Raw genomic sequence first — 25,664 nt, forward strand, 5'->3', positions numbered from 1 at the left:
TGGGATTGCAGAGGGGCTGAGGGAGCCCAGCACCATGTGGATGTGATGGGGTTTGGTCCCAGCCTCTGACTGGCCCAGTTTGTTGGCACGTGGCTGGGCTTGTTCCTCCTGGCTCTGACAGCAGAGCTGCTGTTCAGATGGTCATTCCCAGCCCGGATTTGATCCATGTGGTGAGCATGTTGTCAGGTGTTAACCTTCTCTGGAAGCCACCTGAGGCAGCAGGAGCCTCAGGAGAGCTGGGACTCAGGGCTGGGGGATGCAGCAGAGGCTTGGCAGCAACTGGGAACTGGGAAGAGGCAGCCAAGCAAGGACAGGGCAAGTGGAGGAGGCAGCGAGATCTGCTCTGGGAACCAGAAGGAACCAGGATCAGAGGGAACTGCTGTAGCTGGAAGTGCTGCTCCAGCTGAACATTAATAGCAGGAGCAGCTGAAGGTTCCCTCTCAAGGCAGAATTCTGACTGCTGAGTGCAGGATTTTGCCCAGAGTGCTCCATTCACAGGGTTTGCTCTAATGAACACACACATCCCTGCAGCACAGGAGCTCCTTGGAGATGTTTCCTTAAGGACTGATCCCTGCACCCTCAGTAACCTGCCCAGGCCTCCCTCCTCACCCTCTCTACACACTGCCTGGGTTATAGCACAGCAGGTTGAACTCCAGGTTTTCATCCCAGTGACGGAGGAGCACAAAGAGCTGCTGGGCTGCAGCTTTCACTGTGGCCAGGCTGGATCCCTCTGGGAAATCCTGCCTGCTCAGCCACAGGCTGGCTTTGGCAGCCACCAGCTCCCACTCAATGAAGTAGGAGGCCGAGCTGTGCTCCAGCCAGGCCAGGGCCACCGCCGTGGCCCAGAGCGTCCCCTCGGGCTCCGCCTGCCGCTGCAGCTCCACCTCGAGGAGCAGCGCCCGCACCTCGGGGCCGCCCGTCCCCGAGCCCCGGCCGCTGTCGGCCTCCCACTCGGCCGAGCCCAGCGTGCTCTCCGGGGAGGAGAAGCGGCGGATGGTGATGGCCGGGGGGGACAGTTCCTTCTCGGCTCTCAGGGCTCTGGACATGCTCTCCACAGCGCTGCCCGAGGAGTGCCGGAGGCGGGCGCTGTCCTCTGTGCGGCTGCTGGGTCCGTCCAGCGCCACACCCCGAGCGCTGTCACTGGGGGTGGGACTCTTCCCGTGCCCACTGGGGACCAGGAGCTGCTGGCTGGAGCCCAGGTTTTTGTGCTCCATGAAGGGACTGGTCTGCTTGGTGCTGTAGGAGCCAGAGGGGCTGAGGGACAGGCGGTGGCAGGTGAAGGGCGACGTCCACTTCAGCTTGTCCATGGGGATGTTGACGGCGTCACAGAAGGCTGAGTTCAGGAGAAAGGCACCACAGGCCAGCTGCAGGGACACCTGCAAGGGATGGTGGGTGCACAGGGAAGCTCTGAGGTACCAACCACTTCTGGGAAGTTCAGGAAAATGGGAATGGATGGGGTCAGCTCTCTGTGTCTGAGCAGATCACGGGACATGGTGTCAGAGACAGCAAGAAGAAAGATCTGCAAGGATGCTCCCTCTGCTGCCCTGCAGTGATCACACAACCCCAATCAGACCCAGGAAGATGCTGCTCACCAGGGGAAGGTAGTCCATGCTCTCAGTGTCGCCCTCGGAGCCGGCTTCGCTCCCTCTGCTTGGAGATTTACCCATGAAACCTTTGGCAGCTCGAACCAGCAGCCTGGTTTTATTGAGGGTCAGCCTGAAGAGGATGAACACGTGGCTGTAACCTCCATGCTCCTCCTGCTACCCACCCTGTCCTCCAAAAGCCATCCCTGGTCCCCAGACACTGGCATCAGGCTTGGTCCCAGCTCTGCCACTGTCCCAAGGTGTCCCTTCTCTCGCCCTTCACTTGTGTTCACACATTAAGGTCAGAGGAAGGTCCAGCTGGCCCATACCTGGCAGCAAAGAGCCTCTCAATGGATTTCTGGGCTTGTGCAGAGGAAGCAGACAGGCTCTGGAGAGGCCCTGGGGAGAAACAGAGCTGGGGGTAAATGAGATGCTACAGGAGAGAGAAAGGGAGCACAGTCAATGTGCTGGGACACAGCCTGGCTTGTTCATCTGCTGAGTCTTTGGCAAAATCCTTCCTCCTCCCCTGCCTCATTTTTCCTATGTGGATAATAAAACTCCCACACCTCTCAAAAATGAACCTGGGGGAGACTTAGACCAGCAGTCCCATCAGGCTCCACCCTTTGTTCCCCAAAAAGAGTCAGGTCTTTTGTTCACAAGCCTAAACAGGTCACAAAGCTTTATAAAATTCCTCAAAAGTCAGCAGAATATTTGGTGAAGAGCCCAAACCATGAGCTTGATGCACCTGCACCCTGGCAAGTGCCACCAGGTCTTTCCCTACCTTCAGGGAGTCGGCAGCGCTCCCAGGCAGAGGAGGGAGGGGGGTTGGAGGGGGACAGGCTGCTCTCCTCGGCATCTGGAATGGAGGAACCACATCAGGAACATCACCCAGCTGAAACCCCTGCGGAGCCACCGCCACTCTCCCTCCCCACAGCATCATCATTGGGGAGGGAGCCTCATCAGGGCCATGTTAATTCAGCTGCAGCTCTGACAGTGCCAGACAAGGTCCAATCCAACTTGTCTTCATTAGTGGAGGGTTTGGTGACAGCGAGTGTCTCACATCCCCTTGCCTCTAATTACACCCTTTTCATCCCTCTTGTTATCCCCGTTACGGCTGCCAATTAACTTCCAAGGATTGTCAGCAGCACGACCTGCAGTTTAGGGGTTTCAGGGTAAATTGAAGCTTCTTCCCTATTTAAGGAGATGAGCTCCAGCCTGACACGTGTCTGGTGAGCAAGGGATCCAAAGAAGGAGGCAGAATTTAAAAAGACCAAATAAAATGTCCCAAACCAGAGATCTGTAACACCAGGAAGGTGACAAACCCCCAGGGAATCTTACTCATGCTGTAAAATCCATCCTCTCCATTCTGGCCACAGGCTGACTGGGGACGTCCAGGGGAGAAGCCACGATGCCTTCTGTTCCCTGAGCTCAGGTGCCTCTGCTTGCCTTGCTTGGATGCTGCCCCTTGGCACGAGAGAAGGGAATGGCCAGGGTTAGAGAGGGACTGGCACACACATGACAGCAACAAAACCCACAGAATGATGAGCTGGGTCAGGAACTGTAGTGACAGGACAAGGGGGAATGGCTTCCAATGGACAGAGAGCAGGTTTAGATTAAGTATTAGGAAGGAATTCCTCCCTGTGAGGGTGGGCAGGCCCTGGCACAGGTTGGGCAGAGAAGCTGTGGCTGCGCCATCCCTGGATGTGCCCAAGGCCAGGCTGGATGGGGCTTGGAGCAACCTGGGACAGTGGGAGGTGTCCCTGCCCATGGTAGGGGATGGAATGAATGATCTTTAAGGTCCTTTCTAACCAAACAATTCTGCAATTCTCTGGGCATCTTTGGGCATCCAGACCTAAGAGTAGACCTTTTTCCTGGCCATAGGAAGCAGTTCTTACCATCAGGAGTTCAGCCATGGCCTTGGGTGTAGAGTCTGGTGCAGAATTGAGCTGTGACTTCATAGGGTTTGCCCTGAGTGAGGTTTCTCAGTGACACTCTCCCTCCCAGGACAACGTTTTACCCCACATTACCTGTGTGAGTGTACTGGACCAGGGTGGGCAAGTAGGAGCTGGTGCTCAGGTCCACTGGCACAAAGGCTGTGTACTTGCTGATGACATTACAGGCCTTGCTGGTGTGGACAGCGTTGAGCTGGTACCGCCGCCCGGACCCTGCAGGGAGGGGCACCACAGTCAGAGTCCATGCCAAGCCTTGGACCAGCTCCCAGACCCACCTCCACGCTTGGACTCCATGCCCAGCAGGGACTGTATCCCTGTATCTCTCTAAACTCTGCCTGCTGCTTGTTCTGCTCATATTTTACACACCCAGATGCACTTCATGGAGGAGATGTTTGACAAGAGCCAGGGACCTTCAGCCCAGAGCAGTGATGTGTGGCTGCTGCTGGACACTCACAGTCTGATGCTTCCTCCAGCTCCAGCTCACCAACTCTTTAAAAATAACCATGTTACCCGATGCATGAAGCAGAGAAACCACAGAATCATGGAATATACCGAGTTGGAAGGGACCCAAAAGGGTCATCCAGTCCAACTCCTGCACCTGGGGAGTGTAAAGGAGCACAAGTTCAGGCACATTAAATGCAGAAGCAGGAGAAGAGCATAAGGCAGCTGGAGGGAGCTGTCATGTGGGGAATATGTGAGACATTTCCTTAATATTTCACCACTTCCAGCTCTTGTTTTAAAATTCCAGAGGCTGCTGAGGCTGCTGGAAAGCCCCTCTGAGGCCCGGCAGGGTCTGGCTGCAGCCAGCAGAGTGTTACCGTGCTCGATCTCACACTCCTTCTCGGCGAGCTGCTCGAAGTCCCTGATGACCGACTTGGCTGCCAGGTGGTGAAAGGTCTCATTCCACAGGTCTGTGTCCCCGTCCCCCTGGCTCTCCCGCTCCCGGAAGAGAGGGCGGATATCGAAGGGGACTTCCCACTGCACGGGCTCGTTGTTCCTCAGCCCCTTCACCACCGCCCTGCAGAGGGTCCTGGGGGAGCGCGGGGAGCCGCAGGCAGCGCTGCCATCCAGGTCCTGCGGCTCCCAGTCGGAGGAGGTCTCCGTCTCAAACGTGAGGGATGGATGCTGGGCAGACTCTGCAGAGAGGGGAGAGGCGGATCATTAATCACATCCCCGGGAGCTGAATTCCCCGCTACCGCCAAGAAACCATAATTAATGCTTCCTAATTTTCACGTGGTGGCACGGAGCGCGATGCCAATGCCACCAAAGCCTGGCACGGCGCGGTGAGGCTGCCCATGCCTCCCCCTGCCCCAGTTACCCGGGTCCCCGGGGCTCCGGCTGTCCGACGAGCACCGCAGGGACGCGCTGGCATCGAGCGATTCCAAGACCCTTCCCGGAGTCTGCGGCAGCTCGTCCAGCACCGGCGGGGACGGGGTGGTGTCGTGGCAGAAGGACACGCAGCTGCGGTGGAGCAGGGACGGGCGCCTGGCACCTGTGCCACGGATCCTGGTGGCAGAGCCATGAGGGCTGGCTGGGAAGGGCTGAGAGCAGAGCAGATGTTACGGCTGGATCCAGCTGCAGCCGAAGGCATGGACCTGCTCTGTCCTCTCTGATCCCTGGCACGAACCTACTCTGTCCTGTTTCATCCTGTCTGCTCCCTGCACAGACCTGCTCTGTCCTCTCTGATCCCGGGCACGGACCTGCTCTGTCCCTCTGATCTCGTCTGCTCCCTGCACAGACCTGCTCTGTCCTCTCTGCTCCCTGCACAGACCTGCTCTGTCCTGTTTCATCCTCTCTGCTCCCTGCACAGACCTGCTCTGTCCCCTCTGAGCCCATCTGCTCCCTGCACAGACCTGCTCTGTCCTCTCTGCTCCCTGCACAGACCTGCTCTGTCCTCTCTGATCCCGGGCACGGACCTGCTCTGTCCCTCTGATCTCGTCTGCTCCCTGCACAGACCTGCTCTGTCCTCTCTGCTCCCTGCACAGACCTGCTCTGTCCCGTTTCATCCTCTCTGCTCCCTGCACAGACCTGCTCTGTCCCCTCTGAGCCCATCTGATCCCTGGAATGGACCTGCTCTGTCCTCTTTGATCCCGGGCACGGACCTGCTCTGTCCTGTGTCATCCTCTCTGCTCCCTGCACAGACTTGCTCTGTCCCTCTGATCCCATCTGCTCCCTGCACAGACCTGCTCTTTCTCTACTCCCTGCACGGACCTGCTCTGTCCCTTCTGATCCCTGGAGCAAACTCGCTCTGTCCCTTCTGTCCCATCTGCTCCCTGCCCGACCCCAGCACGGGGTGCAATCCTGAACATACACAAGTCCTTCCCTCTCTGCCCATCCCCAGGTGGGATCCCTGCCCACAGCATTCCACCAGAACTGCAGTGTCCGTCCCCAAGGGACTCCGGCCCCAGGGGCTCCTTCCCCAGACATGCAGAAGGTGAAATATGATCTTCATCCCTCCAGACATTTTAATGACTTCACTTGGGAACCAAAGGAAAGAAGAGAGACAGAAAGATCAAGGACCAGTTGCTTAGTAACGAAAGGAGAGATGAGCAGGGGATGGGAGAAGGGAATTTTTATCTTTTTTTTTTAAAAATGAGTCTATTTCTCCACTTTCAGGAGATGTGAATCCCCCACTCCAGCCCCTCTGGTGTCACATCCCACACAGATGTTTTCCTCTGCAAGCTTTGAGTTTTATCCTTGTCCCCAGGGCTGTGGGAAGGTCCCCAAAAACTGACATACTCTCTGTTTCCCCAGCACAACACCTCTGAGGGACAGAGATGGTATGAAGTGGTGGATCTCCATGCTGGGTGAAAGGATATTTTCTCTGGGTCACAGGCAAGATCATGATCTTCACCACCACTTCATGCTCTGTGAGACCACCAGCAAAACTGGGAGGCCAAACAGCTCCAGGAGTTACTTACCAAGACAATCTCGAGAAATTTAAAAGCAAATTACTCAAAGAAGCCACTGCCAGACCCTTTCCATTCAAAACTTGCTCCTTCCCCTGCCTGAGCTCTCCTCCCAGCCAGAGGAAGCCAGCTGGGAATGGAGCTGGGGGTTTAAGCTGCCCATTTGTGGCGCTGACCTTTCCTTCCCAGCACGGCGCGTGTGGAGACGAGCTGAGGGCTTGTCTTCACACCCCCGAAAATGTCAAGCCCTGGCAGCAGGACTGGGAGCTGGGAGAGCCTCTGGGAGCCCTGGCAGCAGGAGGGAGAGCAAAACCAGGCTGCATTTAATTAAGAGCAGGATTAATGCTGTTAACCATTTACTGCCCTCCAGAAGGGAGTCGTTTCCATCCCTGACCTCACACCGAGCATCCCATGAGCAGGAGGATGCTCTGTGGACCTTCCTGGTGCAGGGCAGGGCAGGTCACTGGTACCCCTAAAACCTACCACTGCTTATATTCACCACCCTCACAGCTGCAGCTGGAGGGCAGAGGTCTCATCCCTCCCTACAGAGCACTGGCCCTGCTTCCCCTTTGCCCCCTGATCTCACCTCCCACCCCTCTCCCAGCAATCTCTAACCCGCAGCAGAAGGGAAAAGAAAGCCCTAAACATCCCTCACTCTCAGTTTCCATGGGAACCAAAGTGCTGCTGGTCCTCCCAGCCCTGCAGATGCTGATTGCAGAGCAGAACATCCCGGTGATGCCAAGGATAGGAGAAAACCATCCCCATCTTTCCCATAGAATCAGTTGTAAAATCTTCCCAAATCCCACCTGCTGCAGGCAGGGGACATAATCCTGTTCAGCAGATGCATCATCACACAGGTCCACATCTCACCCCAATGCTGCTTAAGGCTGTGGATCCTGCAGGGAATCTGATTTGGCACTGAGTTCCTTTTCCCTGCAAGGCACTGAAGTGCCACAGCCCTGCAGAGAGTTTGAGTCCCAAACTGTAGAGGATAAGAAGGAACAGCAGGGTGGAGCACAGGCCACTCAGGGTGAGGGGAGAGGAATTTAGCAGGGAAAAGCTGAGCTGCCATGGGAAGGAACAGTTCTGGGATATCAGAATGGCACTCTGCTCCCTGCTTGGCTTGTTTCCCACGTGTTTGTGATATGCTGCAGAACTGGGTCTATTATCTATGTCTATTATCTATGTCTATTATCTATATTTGTATCTTAGGACCAGTGTGAGCCCTTTCCAGGCCCTTTCCCTGGCTCTGATATTTCCCTGCTGCTCCTTGCTGGCTTCCACCTGCAGGTAAAGCCTCTCCAGGGATTACCTACCTGGAAATCCACCTGCCACGGCTCGGGGCTGACCTGCTGCAGGTCCTGCCGGCGGCTTTTCCGAAGGGGGTTTTTCACCAGGGCTGTGCCAGGATCGCTGGCCGTGGGCACCTTCCTGCCAGGCTCGTGGTCAGCAATTTGGGTGGTGCTGTACGCCCGTCTCCTGGAGGAGCCCTTCACATCCATTCCTGAATGTGGGAGAGAGGATCAGCTCCGCTCCAGAGCAGGATCAGCCAGGACCATCCCCCCCCTTGGGTCATGGTGGGAGGCAAAGGGACCACCCCAGGGTCCTGCCGGGGCTGAGGGGGCCACACTCAGCCCTGCAAAGTTTTAATGAAACCACAAAAGGAAATGGGAACACTCAAAATTCCTGCAGATGTCGGAAGAGCAGGTTGGGGAGGTTTTGTCTGAGCTGTTTTCAGACAGAAAAAGCCTGACTGCACTTCCCCAAACCTCCCTGGAGAAGACAAAGGGTTTACTAATGAAATTTAATTAGTGCAGACACTCTCCTGTCAGAGCAAGAGTAAAATTTGCCTTGGAAAGGCACGATTGCTCATTGCTTTTGACAAGTTTGAGGGGATGCACAGCACAGCTCCTCTCAGAATACGAGGGAAGAACATCCTGTGAGTAACAGAGGCTTCTCCAGCTGCTTTATGCCACATGCTGCTGACACAACCCCCCAGACACACCGTGGTGGGGAGGGGGGACACCCTGGGGACAGGGCTTTGGTTCTATTCCCCATCTCTCCTGACTGGGAAGCTGCTTTGCAGGTGCAGGGATGGTCTAGCAGAGCTACCCATTCCAGTCCTTCACAGACTGCTTGGGAAGCTTGTAAATAATTACGTGGTCAAAGCTAAAGCTTTGAAAATCTCCAGGGTATCCAGCTCTCCAGGGCTTCCCTTGATTTCCTGACAGGTTTGGATGTTTTATCCAAACCAAACAGACTCGTTCAAGCCTCGGGAGATCTGTCATCCCTCCTGCAAACTCCTCTGGCTCTTTGTAGCTGAAGACACTTATTTATCAGAGAAGCAAATCGGGGAAAGAGTGACAGGAGCTTGATTAGAGAGAGAGGGGCATCGCACCCACGCGTGTACAGAGGGAACTCTGACCCGTGTCCGTGTCCGACTCTCCCCCGGGATCTCTGCCCGCCCCCAGGTGGTCGGGGGAGCGCTCGGCGGGGCAGGAGCCCTCGGAGTCTCTGGAGTGATTCCAGCTCTCCACGCCTGCTGCCTCCTCCTGGGAGTGAAAGAAAACGGAGCTGCCCGACTCCTGGGAGCGCATCATGCTGTAACGCCGCCGCTTGTCCTGGGGGGAAGCAGAGAGAGAGATCAGGTCCCACCACCGGCTCCTGGCTGGGAACAGCCATCGGGGGCCCCAGCACCCTTGTCCACTGCTTCTCCCCAAAGCCTCACCCACCATCTCACTTAAGGACAGAGTCAGGAAGAAGGAAACACCTCCTGACCATGCACAGAACTGAGACACCCGTGTACACAGACTCCAACACCCCCCTGCTCCCAGGACAGCCCCACACTCCTGGAACAGCCCCACAGACTCACGGATCTGGGGTTGGAGAGGTACAGGGAGGTGTCACAGATGATGCCATAGCCAACCAAGTGGTCACCAGGGAAGAGGCAACTGGTGCTGACAGGGGAAACCAAGACCTCTGTGCTCTCAGGAAAGACCCACTCCACAGACACGTCACTCAGGACTGGTGCCATCGCCTTCTTCAGTGCCCTGATCATCTGAGGCAGCGAGCAGAGGGGACAGGTTAGGCAGCAGCTGAGTGCTGTGTGTGCCATGGTGCCCGTGCTGTGTGATGCAGAGAAGGGGAAAATTTCTTCAAACAAATCCATCGGCTGATTCCCACCCTCTCCTGACAGTCTGCTCCCTCTTGGCTATTCCAACACCCATCCCAGCACCCCCAGCAACTTGGCACAGCTGTGCTTGGCAGTGCTGGTTAATGGTTGGACTCAACAATCTTACAAGCAGCTTTGCCACCCTAAATGACTGTGTGATTCCACGATTCTTTACCAAGGGCAGATATTGAGGGAGAACAGGGCTGGTCTTGTACACGCTGCCAGCTCAGAGCAAGGTGGGAAATTATGGCCAGAGGTATCTTGCAGCATCTCCTGCTCCCACCCAGCACCCAGGAAAAGCTGTTGACCTTCACTTGTCCAAGGCCCATCCCTGTCCCAAGCCCTGGCACTCACACACAGAGTGACAGCACTAATATTTATGGAACAGCTCCTTGCTGGCACAAGCCACTGCCAGAGATCAGCAGTGCTCTGCCAATCACACACGTGGAGAAGACCAATATCCGTGAATACCTCATGGACAAACCTACCAGGGAGCCATCCACGTGAGCTTCCCTGCACACCAGGGCAAGTGAACACCGGATTTAGAGGCAGAACAGCTCAAATATTCCCTATTGTTCCTTGTTTTTTCACAGGCTCAGGAAGACACACCAGGCTGTGTTTTATAAGGCCATTAATTGATGCCTCAGACTGCTGAAGGCACCGAGCTGCACAGCCTGCAAAGCTCTTATTAATAGCTCAATAAAAGACCTCTCTCCTCACTGTCTTTGCTTTTAATTTACATCAGAAATGTTGATGCTGTTTTGTCTTGGAGAGGTTTTGTGTGCTCCAGGTTCCTGCAGATGGGGGGTTTGCTGAACTCCTCATTTTCAGATCAAGAAGGCAGGAACTGGCTTTTTAGAGATATTTAGGAGCTAAAGACCCAATTCCCTGTGGGTTTAGTCATGCGGAGGGTGACAAGCCGGGCACTGCTGTGCTTTCAGCAGGGGACAGAGCCGTCCTCACGCCCAATTTGAGGCACATGGGCTTGCTCTTTATGGGGACAGTGGGAACGAACTGCCTTTAAAGCCGGCGCAATAGGCAAAGCTATCGCAGCGCATTCCTCTCCCTCAACCCCCCCCCGGTCCTTCTCACCCGAGCAAAGCCAGGGCTGAGCCCGACTTCAAAACTAATTGGCTGCTTTGATGCCGGTCCCTCTGCCCTCGCTGGTGTCTGAGGCAGCGGCTGCCTTTGAAGCCAGAGCTGCCGTATCGCGGCTATCGCGTCTCCCCAGCCCCACGCGCAGGGTAAACACACCCTCCCACTCCCTCCGACAGCCGGAGATGGAGATGCTCTTTCATCCCCTCCCGCTCGCCCACCTGCTGCCGGGGGAAGGTGGGAAGGCAGCGCAGGGATGGGGAATAACCCGCTGCGAGCTGCGGCCCCCCCTCGCTGCACCAGAGCATCGTTAGAGCCCCCCGGGGCGGTCCCCGGGCAGGGAGGGGCTGTACCTTGGGCTGCAGCCTCTCCCCCTCCGCCAGGAACTCGGCGATGCCCCTGGACACGGCAGCCAGACCCCGAACCAGCCTCCTGCAGGCGTTTGGCCCGAGGCCGAAGGTGTAGCACCTGCAAAGGGACGGGGAGAGTCAAAAGCCAGGGGACAACCATCCCCCAGCCCCACGCAGCTCATCCACTCCCCGAGGGCAGAAGATCCCCCCGGCTTTATCCCACTGCTGTGTCCAGAGGAAATTAAACCAACTCCCCTTATAGGTGGCTGGCAGGAGGGTGAGAAACCTTCCAGTGCCTAAAGGGACTCCAAGAGAGCTGGAGAGGGACTTTGGAAAAGGGCCTGGAGGGACAGGCAGGACAAGGGGGAATGACTTCCCACCGCCAGAAGGGAGGATTTGATGGGATATTGGGAAGAAATTCTTCCCTGTGAGGGTGAGAAGGCCCTGGCACAGGTTTCCCAGAGAAGCTGCAGCTGCCCCATCCCTAGAAGTGTCCAAGGCCAGGTTGAAAGGGGCTTGGAGCAACCTGGGGTAGTGGAGGGTGTTCCTGCCCATGGTGGGGGTAGAATGAGATGAGCTTTAAGGTCCTTTCCCACTCAAACCATTCTGGGATTCCATGAACCACCAGCTCCCTTCTCTCACAGACCTCAAACCTCTTCTCCAAAGACCAGCAGGACCCCAAGCCCTCCCCTCCCCTGTGGACACAAACAACCTGCTTTGCTGCCAGTCCAGCTCTTTTCCCTGCTGCCTGTGGTCAACAGCACTAAAGATCCAGCAATTATCTCTGCTCACAATTACAATAAACATTTTCTCGAGGAAGGAGGATCCAGCCAGGCAAAGCTGCTCCCCTGACTCCCATTTCTGTGAATCAGGATTCGGTTTGGGCTGAAGGCTGGAAGCTGAGCTGGAGTCCAGGCAGGAATGGCAGTGCCTGATGGGGATGGATGTGGCAGGAAACCAGGAGGATGGAGAGGGCGGGAAATGGCACCTGGCCAGGGCAGTGGATCACTGAGAGAGAAACCACCTTCAGCAGCAAATTGCATCTACATGAGGGGCTTTTCCCTTAGGGGTTTTTAATCCTCAGCTGGCTGTAAATCTGAGGCCGCCTCACACCCCTCTTAAATAAGGCTCTGATCTTCTTTTGAGATGGGCCATGCACACAATCCTGCCTTCCAGGGTCACCTGAGACCACACTCTAACTCTGATCATTTGTCCCACACCTCTGTAACAGCAAGGAGTGGGATGCCCTGGACAGCTGGGAAGCAATTCCATGTACTCCATGTAGCTGAAAACCCACAGAGCAGCTTCCCTGCTAAGCCCTGAAGTCTGAGGGATGGAAGAGGAATGAGGATTTCTTACATTTTTCTTATGTTTTGTGCCCCTTAAAGAGGCAGAGGAGAAACCAGAACAGTCTGTGAGCAGGGCTGGGAAGCCAGGCTGGGAGCTCGAGGCACAAATTAGCTGCATTTTACATCACTCCCTTTCAGCATATTCAATTCTGCACAGCCCCATCCTGGAAGCAGCTGGGGCCAGCCCCAGATGTGCTTTTAAAAAAAACTAAAATAAAAAAAAAGCCAAGGAAGATTGTTGGTGTGTCAATCTCTCCTAGCAGGAAGCATCAGAGAAGAGCTGTGAAGTTGTCAGCTCAATTATCCTGCTTTTGATTGTTTAAAAAGCATCTGAACTTCTGGGATCTGTTCCAAACCCTTTGAGGTTCTCCCATGGCTCCCAGCAGCAATCTCTCCTGCCCGTGCCTCTGAAGTGGGGATGTGTGTGAGGTGGAGAGGCACATCCCACCCTGGGCTGGGATTTTGGCCCCGCAGGGGGGGTCCCTCTGTACCTGGTGGAGCAGGAGTGGTCCCGCAGCAGCTCCAGAACCTTCCCCGTGTTGCTGATGGCCCCGCCCGTCAGCAGGAAGAGCAGCCGGGGGTGGCCCCTGTGGATGGGCTGGCGGATGACCCACCTCAGAGGGGGCAAGATGTTGGTGCTGCCCATGTCAGCCCGGATCCTCCTGATGCTCTCACAGGCCAGGGCCAGGCTCTCCTGCCCAAAGGAGCAGTGGGTTGTCAGCACCAGCTCCCTCCGAGCACCAAGGAGCCCCTCTGCTATGGAGACAGGCTGAGGGAGCTGGGCTGGAGAAGATAAAGCTCTGGGGGGACCTCAGAGCCCCTTCCAGTACCTAAAGAGGCTCCAAGAGAGCTGGAGAAGGACCTTGTACAAGGGTCTGTAGTGACAGAATGAGGGGGAATGGCTTTAAGCTGAGGAAGGGCAGGTTTAGATTAGATATTAGGAAGGAATTCTTCCCTGTGATGGTGGTGAGGTCTTGGCACAGGTTGCCCAGGGCTGTCATGGACTCCCCATCCCTGGAGTGTCCCAGGCCAGGTTGGACAGGGCTTGGAGCACCCTGATCTAGTGGGAGGTGTCCCTGCCCAAGGCAGGGGGTGGAATGAGATGAGCTTTAAGGTCCCTTCCACCCTCCACCAGTCTGTGATTCTGTGACATGTGGGTTCACCCACCTCACAATAGGCCTGACTGGCAGGAAAGAGGGTTTTAAAGGTGGATCCAAACCCAATGATGTTGAAGAGACAGGTTGGCATCAGGCTCTTGAGAATGACCAAAAGGGCATCCTGGGGGTGGAAAACAAACAGACATCATCACATCAGGCTCTCCGTGGCTGCCACAGCTTCACCAGCAAAAGCTCTGCCTGGAGCCATCCCACCTTATTCCCACCTGCATTTGACAATAAACCAAGTAATTCTTCCCCATGCCTTGCAACAGGGACACGACTCTTCCCAAAGTCCCTTAATGGTATTTGGGACCCAAAGCAGTGAGGAAAATGGGGAGTTTTTGGAAAGAAGAAACAACACAAAAGACCAACAATAACAACAAAAATACCCCAACAACAAAGAGCTGAACAAATTTTTGTGTTTGTTTTTAAGGGATTCGATTTGTGCTGGCAACACGGCGCTGCTGCAGCACCGGGTGGGTGAGAAGCAGAGTGTGAAATTGAGAAGTGCGACACGCAGCGCATCTCAATGCCCAAACTTGCAGAAAATAAACAAACAGCTCAAAGTTACACAAAAGGAAAAAGCCTCCCCCCATCCCCAATTCTCTTGTATTCATAGCTGGCTTCAATTAAAATAAGTGGGAGACAAGAGTTGGAAGCTATTTTCTTTACCAGAGGTGGTTATCTAACGTGCCTATTCCTGGGCTTTACATAAGGGAAGAGCAAATTGGATTGTCAGAGACATTTGTGATGGTTGTGGACAACTCCAGGACAGCCCGTGAGAGCAGCAACTGGGCAAGAACTGCCCAAGGAGCTCTGGAGCTTGGAGGAGCAATTATGTGGCAGGAGAGGAGGCCAATTTAAAGGGAAGTGTTTATTTAAAGCAAAATATGATGCCAAAAGGGTTTTTGTTCTGATTTTCACATTTTGTAGATTTTAGGAGCACAGTAGTTGTAGATTTTTAGAGGGTTAATATTTCTAACAGTTTAAGTTTAATGCCTTTCTATCACTACCCCTGTCCCAGAACAGGGAGCTCAAATTCCTTTAGTTAATTAATCTTGTTTAGACTCCTTTCCAAGGTAGAGCTGAAGGATATCAGAAGACCCACAGAATGAAACATAAACACAGGTCAGAGTGACCCAAAAGCCAGAACTGGATGAACTCCAAGAGACCTTTGTGTGCCCGAGGAAGAAGAGTTGATGAAGACAGAGGGTCTTGACAACCCCAGACCCAATTCCAGGGGTTGGTCCAGGGGTGGGACTGGGGCTGGACTGAGAAATGTGTAAAGCAATGATTGAAGGGATCTTATTATAAAAGCCATGGAAACAAGAACTGAGACACATGGATGTCATCCTGTACTCCTGTGGGCTGTAGGCCTGGGATATTAAAGGACCTTTACTTTTTATCTTACCCTGCACTAACGTGGCTCAGAGTCCTGTTTTTGGGGGGAAGGGTCAGTCACGGCATCAATGTAAAGCAGAGTGTTCAAGAGCAGCTCGGTTCTTTTTAAATGCTGATCAAGGCAGACTCCTGCCAGTCTGCCGAGAGCAGCAGAAACCCCAGAGCCAGTCCCAGGAGGAGCTGCCAAGGTCAAATGAGCAGGAACAGCCACCTTGTGTTGTCCTGTGCTTGGCAAAGACCGAGTGACCACGGAGGGTACCCAGAGAATCCCCTCCTGGGACCAGCAGGGAGGTGGTGCCGGGTCAGCCCCGCTCCCATTTCCTGCAGGACACAGCGAGGCAGAGCTGGAGAAGTGAAAATCAGTGGAATACAAGAGCAGGGCTGCCCTTTAACAGGCTCTGGAGTGCTTTAATCCAAGCTGTTATCTCAAACCTACGAGGATATATTTATACTGCTGCTCCCAGATGGCTCCTGGGATGCTGGTTCTCCCAGATCTCAGCGCTGACATCCCATCTTGGAACCAATTACAAGGGGAAAAAATACAAATTTCCAAATGTTTCTGTTAAAGCACTTCCCAAAGTGGGCAACCAGTGCCTGGTTGCTGTTTCAGCAAGCAGGAAGATTTATTGCTTCTTATGGTAAATATTGATCTTGATCCTGTTGCACTCAATATCTATACAGCAACTCGATAAGGAGGGATGTTTGCTCCCAGAAAAGTCAATTCCCAGTTATTAGTGCAGTTTTGCCAGCGAGCTCAATACACCATCACAGCCTGGCTCTTCTTCCTGGCTGCATCAGGATGGGGAAGGAACTGCCTGCAGGGAATTTAAACTTCTGAACTTTCCATCCCAGCTGCTTTGGGTGGGTGTCCTCCTGCTCTACTTGGGCCATCCCATCCCATCCCATCCCACCCCATCCCATCCCATCCCATCCCGTCCCGTCCCGTCCCGTCCCGTCCCATCCCATCCCACCCCACCCCATCCCATCCCACCCTACCCCATCCCATCCCATCCCATTCCATCCCATCCCATCCCACCCCATCCCATCCCATCCCATCCCATCCCATCCCATCCCACCCCACCCCATCCCATCCCACCCCACCCCATCCCATCCCACCCCATCCCACCCCATCCCACCCCACCCCACCCCATCCCATCCCACCCCATCCCACCCCATCCCACCCCACCCCACCCCACCCCATCCCATCCCATCCCATCCCACCCCACCCCATCCCATCCCATCCCGTCCCGTCCCGTCCCGTCCCATCCCATCCCACCCCACCCCATCCCATCCCACCCCATCCCATCCCATCCCACCCCACCCCACCCCACCCCACCCCATCCCATCCCATCCCGTCCCGTCCCGTCCCGTCCCATCCCATCCCACCCCACCCCATCCCATCCCACCCCACCCCATCCCATCCCACCCCATCCCACCCCATCCCACCCCACCCCACCCCACCCCATCCCATCCCATCCCATCCCATCCCACCCCACCCCATCCCATCCCATCCCGTCCCGTCCCGTCCCGTCCCATCCCATCCCACCCCACCCCATCCCATCCCACCCTACCCCATCCCATCCCATCCCATTTCATCCCATCCCATCCCACCCCATCCCATCCCATCCCATCCCATCCCACCCCATCCCATCCCATCCCACCCCACCCCATCCCATCCCACCCCATCCCATCCCACCCCACCCCATCCCATCCCATCCCATCCCACCCCATCCCACCCCATCCCACCCCACCCCCCCCATCCCATCCCACCCCATCCCACCCCACCCCATCCCATCCCATCCCATCCCATCCCATCCCATCCCATCCCATCCCATCCCACCCCATCCCATCTCACCCCACCCCACCCCATCCCATCCCATCCCATCCCATCCCACCCCACCCCATCCCATCCCACCCCACCCCATCCCATCCCACCCCATCCCATCCCATCCCACCCCACCCCACCCCATCCCATCCCACCCCATCCCACCCCACCCCACCCCATCCCATCCCATCCCATCCCATCCCATCCCACCCCATCCCATCCCTTCCCATCCCGTCCCGTCCCGTCCCATCCCATCCCACCCCACCCCATCCCATCCCACCCTACCCCATCCCATCCCATCCCATTCCATCCCATCCCATCCCACCCCATCCCATCCCATCCCATCCCATCCCACCCCATCCCATCCCATCCCATCCCATCCCATCCCACCCCATCCCATCCCACCCCATCCCACCCCATCCCATCCCATCCCATCCCATCCCATCCCATCCCATCCCATCCCATCCCATCCCATCCCATCCCATCCCATCCCTGTGGCTCCACAGCTCCAAGCCCTGTCACCCCACTCATCCAACCAGCTGAGGATGATCCAGAAAGCTCCATCAAGCAAAACCCACCCAAAATCACTTAGAAGAGCCCCTGCTGAGAGGGACTTCTGTTTGCCAGAGACTAACGAGGATGGGAGACTCAAGAGAGGGACAGTGGGTTTCTCCCTTGAGGCATCTCCTCTGAAATTCCCACTATCTCCAACAAATATATTCCCAGGAGGACAGGAGCCTTCTTCCTGTTTTCACAGCCCTCCTGTGATGGGAGTCCCAGTTCAGGACCTCCCAGAGAAGGGTCTGACCCTGCAGGCCTCATTCCTGTAGGACAAACCCCCCTCCACGGAGGCTGCAGAGATCAAGGTGCCCTAACCCAGCCATGCTGCGAGTTGGAAAGCAAAAATCCATAACAGAGCAGAGATTCCCAGACTCCTAAAGGTCCTGGGGGAAGGGGATAAATCTGAGAGGGATTCTGTGCCCCTTGGGAACAGCCTCCCTGTCCCAGGGGACCTGCTGGAGCCATCCTGAAGCTCCCCAGCATCCCGATCCTTGTTGCTGGAGGTGTCTGTCCTCCAGCAGTTCCCATGGAAACGGGAGACAGATGGGAAAGGAGATGTGTTAAAAGATGGACAAGCTCAAGACGTGGGTCTGTGTGAACCTCCTGAGGTTCAACACACCAAGTGAACGTTCCTGCACTGGGGATGGTGCTGGAGAAGGAGTCACATCTAACAGGGGAACCTCAGACCCACAAAACACATTGACAAAGCCCTTCTCCAGATCCAGAGGTCTCATCCCACCTCCCACAACCCTCCACCAGGCTGCTGCTGTTCATTTGTGTTTGGAAAAGGATGTTTCATGTTCAAACAACCTCTGTGGGCACCCAAAGGTGCCCATCAGCAAAATGTCTCCTAATGCATGGCCAGAATGTCGCTCCCCTTGGAGCTCCCTGGAGGTTTTTCCCCTTGACAGAAATCACCCAAAGCCCTCCTGGAGATGGGGAGAACTGGAGAAGGGATGCACAAAACACGCCAGCAAGAGAGGGAAAGGAAACAACTTTGCATTTGATGTGCTGACAGGAAGAAGAGGAAGGGAACAGGGGAGAATGAGCTTCACTGCAGGTACCTAACAAGCCCCACGGCTGAGATGACTGAAGCCACAGTGTATAATTACCCCCCATCCCCTCCTAATGAACACTCATCAGCACTCAGCACCCCCACTGCTCTCTAAAATTCATCCTTTGTTGACATGCAGGTGCTTCCCCTCCCGCGGGTACCTTGACACGGTGGATGTTTGTGCTGCTCATGCTCCTGCTCCGGTCTATGAGGAAGATAAACTCTCCCTGGCCTTCCTGAAGGCCTGGCTGGACAGTCCTCAAGTCAGGGCAGAAGTTGAGCATGATGATGGGGTGGTGGGGGATGTCCTTGTTCAGCCTCTTCCTGATGATTTCCGTCTGCCAGAAAGGAGGAGAGAGGTCAAGAGGTTGATTTCTCTGCCCCATTGCACCCCCAGGGGAGTCAGAGCAGGGCTGTGCCTGAAAATGTAGGTGTGGGGCCTTCTGTGGGCCAGGATCTGCTTGTTCTGGCCTCACAAGTGGCAGCAGAAGGCTCAGGGTGCACTGAAGTTGTTCTGTCCCTGCCTCCAGTGGAGCTGCTCTGTGGGTAAATGGAATTCCTGCCTCCTCCCAGCCAGTCACACATTGCTCAGGGGACAACAGCTGGCACAAAGCCTAAATCAGGGACAGTGGCACATAGAAAGGCATTCCCCATCCCTGGAAGTGTTCAAATCCAGGCTGGACAGGTCTTGGAGCAACCTGGGATAGTGGAAGGTGTTCCTGCCCATAGCAGGGGGACAGAATGAGATTGTCTTTAAGGTCCCTTCCCACCCAAACCATTCTGGGGTCCTGTGGAGCAGCTGCACACTCAGATGAGAACCTGGAGAAGATACCAAAAGACCTGGCCCTTCATAGCACCTCACAAAACCAATTTTCCAGACATTTCATTAGATCCTTCCCAAAAACCTGGTTCATTAGCAGAGCTTTGCATCCCACCGAGGCACACCGGAGGTTTCCTCCGTGGTCACTCATTAGTGAAGCGACAGGCACAGCCCTTGGTGTGCTCTGTTCACTGCCTCAATTCATTCCTGGTGCCTCTGCTTTGCTGCTCTTTCTGCCCAATTCTTTTGTCACTTTTCTTTGTAGGCATTGAAAGGCTTTGGAGAGTCACACCCGTCGCTCTGGCCATCGTTCCGTGCCCTGTCTCTGCACTGCACACACCTCTAATGGCTCTGCATTTCCCTCCTTCTATTTCAAGGATTCATTACAAATGGGATAAAATTAAACTGGTAAAACCATCCTGTGGTGGGTTTATATCGTGCTGTTACATGTGTACCAAGCTGTGGGGGGTTCATGACCCCACACCACCCAGCTGAGGGTGGAAACACTCCACGAGAACAGCTCAATCCTCAGCTTGTTTTATTTGCCTTTTTCCTCCTCTTTCTGGCTGCTTTTCTCGTTGGTTTCACCAGCAGTGAACCAGACCCCAGACAACCAGGACTCTTTTCTCCACCATGAGTCACATTCCTCAATCTACGAGTGAAGATGCTCCTTTACTTTATGTAACTCACTAACTCAAGAGTCCTTGTGGATCAACAAACACTCGAGCTCTGCTTTCAGCTCTGCTGCCCCAGTGCTGCTTCTCTGACCCTGTGAAGAGACAGATCTCACTCACAAGAACAAGCCTCTCTCTGCCACCTCAGCTCTTGCTCTTCCTCTGCCTTTCCCTCTCATGCTTTAGACTACAAATTAATCAGCCACTGGGGGAAATCAAAGGGTTTTTTCCATCCCCATTTTCCTCCAGCCATAGGACATTATTTTGTGCAGCATCATTGCTGGTTTATCACACTTCAGGCTGGGGGATCTTTGCTGCCTTTGTCCAAGAAATGGATTGTGGTCCTGACCTACCCACAGCCCTCCCTGGGCTGCTCTTGGGGATCCAGGACACAAAATCCCTGTGTGTTCAGAATAAGCCAATATATTGGGATTTCTCACTGGTTTTGGAGGGAATTTTACAGGCAAACCTTCAGTAAACAACTTCAGAGCTGCTGTTACAGGACAGCCAGAAAGGAAACATCTCCTCCTCACCTCCCTTCCGTTCCTTTCCACCCATTATCCAATTACAGTGAACTAATCAGATCTTACTGAGGAGGGTTGATTCCAGTGTGCCTCCCTCCCCAGCTCCCCACAGCTGACAGATCCCAGCCTTGTGCATAACAAACCAAGGGGGAAAATTAATTACCATTCACTGCTGAAATTTCTGGGCTAATTTAATTGAAGCTGAAAGGTGCCCAGTGCCCTGCTCTGAGCAGCAGCAATTCCAGCCCATTGTCCACCCCAGATATTCCAGGCATTTCCTCTGCTCCCTGCAGTTGTTCCCGAGCCCTCTTGAGGAACAGATGGGTTTCCTTCAGGGTAATGATCCCCCCTTAGATAATTTGACGTGCTAAAGACTCAGGAATAATTAGGGAGCATCCAAGGCGTAGAGTGGGAGTTTCATCTCGTTCCACACAGAACACAATTAGAGGAGCACACCCAGTCCCAGCCCTGGGAGAGGGAGTGGAGGGCAGGGGGAAGGAGAGGAGGGTTGACATGTCTCTGGTGATAGGAGAAATGATGGGAGGAGCACAGAGAGACATCCCTGCAGCAGGGCTGGGATTTCTGCCCCAGGATCAGGCACATGGAAAAGGAGTTTAGGGAGAAATGAGCATTTCTGGGTGCACAGAGAGCTTGGGGTGTGTCAAACTGGCACTGACACCTTCAGCCCCGGGCTGTGGTCACACAAACACAACCTGTGCCTTAGGGGAAGACGCCCACCCTGGAGATTCAGAGGGCTCTGAGCTGCTCCCAGACACACTGAAGGTCTGGGCTGTCACTCATTCCCTCAGAACTGCTGGAAGATGAGGCACAAATCCCAGTGCAGATATTTTTCTCTTTGCTGCTCAGCAGAACAAAGAGAAGTTTCTCCTACCCTGTCTTCAGTTCAGCTCATTATTCCAAGCAAAATCACTTCTTTCTCTCTGACAGCTATCCAGAAACAGTAAACATTTACTGAGCAATTAAAAGAATATTTTATTCTATGTCATTGCAATAATTATAATACCCTTAATGCTATCACAATGCACCTCTCTAATTATGCTATGCTAGACTAGCACTAATTATACACACAATAACCATCTCAGAGCTCCTTCTACACTCAGTTTATCAGCAGCACTGCTGAATTTTCCCCTCTTCCTCCACACAAGCCCCTCTCCAAAGGAGGATCATGCAGAGCTTATGGGGAAGGTGTAATATCTGGTGCTGGAAACAAGGAGTCATTTACTAGCCCAGTTCCAGTCCAGGGAAAGCCTCAGTTAACACCTGCAGCTTTTGTTTCTCACCTTTTTCCTGGCACTGGGGTCCTTCTTAGTGCCTTTAATGAAATCATTCTTCCCCTTCAGGTGCTGTTCATACTCTGCAGGTGTCATGTCACCACCTTCCATTAAGATGTGAGGCATGTGAGGCTCTGGAAATGCAGGGAATTGAGTGAGGAACAGCCTTGGCTAAACTTTGGATTTGGCAGAGGGGCAGGTTGGAAAAACAGCAATACCTTTGAGCTTGGGGAACACCAAAAACCTTGAGAGAGCCTGGAATTACCTCCTAAGGAAACCCAACCCTGACAATATTTGCAAAGCCAGCTCTAATCCAGCTGTGCCCAGAGCTACAGATGAGGATCCCAGGAAGGGGCAAGAGCAGCAGGGAGGAAGCAGAGCCCACCTACCACTGGGGTGGATCAGGATCTCCACGGGCCTGTCGAAGGTGTGTTTGTTGGCCAGAGTGATCACGATGCTCCTGGCAGAGCGAGCAGAGGGGTCGGCGTCTGCTCGGATCTCGTGGGTAGGGCTCTCAACACCTGCCCAGGAAAACCAGGTGCTGTTAGGGACTGAGGTTTGGGAAGACCAGGGAGAAGAGATGACAAGGTGGCAGAGGACAGGAACCCACCCTGGCATCAACCCTGTGCTGGTAAATCCACCTCAGCACAGCTAACTTGGCAAAACAGATCCCACACTGAGGGGCAGCGAAAGAGGAAGGGTGTGGGTATTGCCTTGAGGAGGTGATAAACCATCCCAGGGGAGCAGCAGTGCCCTGGTGTCCCCACCTGCCAGCAGGCACGGCCCCCGGATCTCCAGGTGGAAGCTGAACTCGTACTCAAAGGGGTTGGTGGCCTCACTCTCCAGCAGCTGAGCCAGGCAGAACCTGCTCTCTTGATCCGGGCTCCCTGATCCACAGTGCTGTTTGTCCCTGCCATGAGATGAGCCCAAATAAACCCTGTGAACACGTCCAACCCCCCCAGGAGCTGCAGGTTTGCCAGAGGCAGAGCCTGCAGCAGCTCTTCAGCCCCCTGCAGTGACAGCAGGGCCCTCCTTGGCCAGCCCTGCAACCCTCTGGATCAGTCCCAGCCAGAGTCCATCCCGTGGTTTTCCGTACGTTTGGAGCTGGTGGCAGGAAATGCTGCTGGAATAGTCCAGGCTGGGCTGGGGGACCCTGGGCACACACACAGCTGGCAGAAGGACCCTCACAGCCCCACTGGGCAGAGTCTGAAGCTCAGAGGAGGTGCTGATGAAGATGGAGATGCTTTCCAGGGGAGGAATCATGCCCAGGTTAGCCACAAAAACAATCCTTTCCAGGTCCTCATCCATCAGGATCCTTCCTGCACAGAGAGAGGACCACACCAGGAAGACACAGTGTCACAACAGTGCAAAATATTCATAGAATCACAGAATCATAGAATTGTTTGGGTTGGAAAAGACCTCCCAGATCATCAAGTCCAACCCTTGGGCCAACTCCAGTCCCTTTACCAGATCATGGCACTCAGTGCCACAGCCAAGCTCAGCTGAAAAACCTCCAGGGATGGGGAATCCACCCCCTCTCTGGGCAGCCCATTCCAATGCCTGAGCACTCTCTCTGCAAAGAATTTCCTCCTGATCTCCAACTTCAATTTCCCCTGGCAGAGCTTGAGCCCATCGTGCCCCCTTGTCCTATTGCTGAGTGCCTGGGAGAAGAGACCAACCCCCACCTGGCCAGAACTTCCCTTCAGGCAGTTCCAGACAGTGCTGAGGTCACCTCTGAGCCTCCTCTTCTCCAGGCTGAACACCCCCAGCTCCCTCAGCCTCTCCCCACAGCACTTGTGCTCCAGTCCCTTCTTCAGCCTCGTTGCTCTTCTCACTTGGGTTGGAAGAGACCTCTGAGATCAGCAAGTCCAACCCTTGATCCAACCCCACTGTGATCACCAGCCCAGGGCACAGAGTGGGGCACAGAGTGGGGCACAGAGTGGGGCACTCCGTGCCCTGTGTTGGTGATCACAGTGGGGTTGGATCAAGACATGTTGGATTCTCCATCCCTGGAGGTGTTTCAGAGGACACTTAGAGCCACATCCAGTCCCTTCTCCAGCCTCGTTGCTCTTCTCTGGACTCGCTCCAGCACCTCAATATCCTTTCTGAACTGAGGGGCCCAGAACTGAACACAACACTCACGATATGTTCCTCCCAGCCCCGAATCAAACACCCAAAGCACCCACCACTCACTGCACCAAGCAGCATTGTCTGCAGAGCCCCAGCCCTCTGCATCAATCCTTTGCTGCCCAGAAGCAGCAGTTCTTTCCAAACCAGAAAAGCCTGACATTTTTGGCAGGGACACAAGCACCACAACAACTCAGCCTTTCACAAGGAGCGCCCCCGATGCCACGGCATATGCCAGCCAGACACCCCCTGCCACCTCCTCGTTCCTCTTGCCATCCTTTTCTCCCCCACCTTCCCTGAAACACCCTCCACCCCCTCACCTCTGCCACTGGGGAGGCTGCAGCTGTCCAAGTGGGTGTCATCTATCTTGGCTTTATCTTTGATCTGCACTGTCACCACACGTCGCGACACGGACGCCTCGAAGCCCACGACAGCCGTGCCCTCGTCCAAGGGGAACACAAAGAGACCTGCTGGCCACGAGGGGGTTTAGCAACACCAACCACTTCCCTTGAACTCACCAACCAGCACCCTCTTGGCACTTCCCAGGCTCTTTTCACACCCAAAAAATTGTAGCCTTGGACATGATACACTTGGTTGTTCTTCCCATCACCATATAAAGGTTTAAGGCACACACAGAAACCCAGCACTGCAATATCCCTGGCTCTAAAGTTCCCTTCCCAAGCTTTACTCCTTGGAACTTGCCTTCCAAAGCCTGGGGGTCTGGGTTGTGGTAGGTGAGCAGGGCTGTCATCCCAAAGGCGTAGCCGCTGACACAGGATGTCACCTCCGACGTGGTGAGGGGCAGAGGGGAGAGGGTCGCCCAGTTAACCAGCCCTGGCATCTTCCCAGGGGTCTGTCAGAGATGGTGGGGAGCTGGAGAGAGGTGGAAAGGTGAGAATGAATGAGGAGCACCAAGGGCACAAAATGCTTCTGTGCCACTGTCACCTCATCTTGTTTCCTGCAACCCTGAGGACAGAAAGGTGAGTGATGAGACCTGAGCGTGGTGGCTCCTTTGGGTGGGATGGGGACAGGACAAGATGTTGGTTGGAAGGCACACGGCAAACCCATTCCCCACATCCCCACAGGCACAAGGGAGGACACTCAGACCAAACCTGCCTGGCTGGAGACCAGTGGCTCCAGATGGTCACACAGGGGTGTCTCCCCAGCTCACACACTGCTGGAGTCTGGGCAGAACGGGTTAAAATCCTTTTTTACACCCTCTTGCTCCTCATTATCCTCCAAACTGACAACTTTCTCGGGGATGAGACGAAGATCCTGAGAGTTTTCCTTTATCCTGCGGGAAGGCAGAGCAGGCAGGCAGAGCCAGGCATCCTCCCACGCCCTTGCCCATGTCACCCTCGCTGCAGTTCGGGCCGTGCCGCGGCTCCTGCCCCGTCCCCACAGATCCTTCCTGCACAGGCTGACTCATCCCACGCTGTGCTCAGCCCAGACATTCAGATGCAAAGTGGCTCTTTCTGCCAATTACATTCCGAGTCTTTTCCCCGAGCAGGTTTTCCTCTGTTCCAGCTCCTCTCCCCCAAGCCCGAGGGTTTCAAAGCCCACCTTTCAGGTGGCATTCAGGGCCACATCCTGCTCTCCCGAGGCACCGGGAGAAGTTGCTAGGCAGCAGTTCTCCCTGGCTGGCTCTGCAGTGCTTTGTGCAGTGATTTACAAGGCCCAGGAGGAGCCGGCAGCACAGAAATACATCACTTTCTCATTTCCTACCAGTCTTGCGTTATTAAAATCCACCTTTATATGCAAATGTGAGCGGCAGACATCAAGGCCATGAGCTCCACGAGTGCTCGGGCAGAAAAACGGT

The 25,664-nt window shown here is 54.8% G+C and overlaps 1 protein-coding gene across 1 annotated transcript; it reads right to left on the reverse strand.

Moving 5' to 3' along the window:
• Positions 1–24,698, reverse strand: VWA5B1 (von Willebrand factor A domain containing 5B1). The gene is made up of 21 exons (XM_071575681.1): positions 24,548–24,698; positions 24,166–24,312; positions 22,815–23,037; positions 22,486–22,628; positions 22,108–22,239; positions 21,728–21,852; positions 18,570–18,746; positions 13,578–13,688; positions 12,902–13,104; positions 11,065–11,179; positions 9,317–9,502; positions 8,870–9,065; positions 7,761–7,948; positions 4,854–5,076; positions 4,354–4,671; positions 3,611–3,748; positions 2,922–3,047; positions 2,365–2,439; positions 1,913–1,982; positions 1,593–1,716; positions 1–1,376 (listed from the first exon to the last, which is right to left on the reverse strand). The coding sequence occupies exons 1-21, from the start codon at positions 24,684–24,686 to the stop codon at positions 615–617; spliced, it is 3,921 nt and encodes a 1,306-aa protein (XP_071431782.1). The 5' UTR covers positions 24,687–24,698; the 3' UTR covers positions 1–614.
• Between the last annotated feature and the right edge of the window lie 966 nt (positions 24,699–25,664).

This window comes from Pithys albifrons, chromosome 22 (genome assembly GCF_047495875.1).
Source record: "Pithys albifrons albifrons isolate INPA30051 chromosome 22, PitAlb_v1, whole genome shotgun sequence".
Classification (NCBI taxonomy): Eukaryota; Metazoa; Chordata; class Aves; order Passeriformes; family Thamnophilidae; genus Pithys; species Pithys albifrons.

Bases quoted from the DNA above. Each gene is read 5' to 3' on its own strand.
- VWA5B1 (XM_071575681.1), bottom strand. From the start codon at position 24,686: ATGCCAGGGCTGGTTAACTGGGCGACCCTCTCCCCTCTGCCCCTCACC. The intron at 23,038-24,165 runs GTGAGGGGGTGG...CTCTCTGTGCAG, and splicing joins CAGCCTCCCCAGTGGCAGAG to GAAGGATCCTGATGGATGAG. The intron at 13,689-18,569 runs GTACCCGCGGGA...TTCCACCCCCAG, and splicing joins CAAACATCCACCGTGTCAAG to GATGCCCTTTTGGTCATTCT.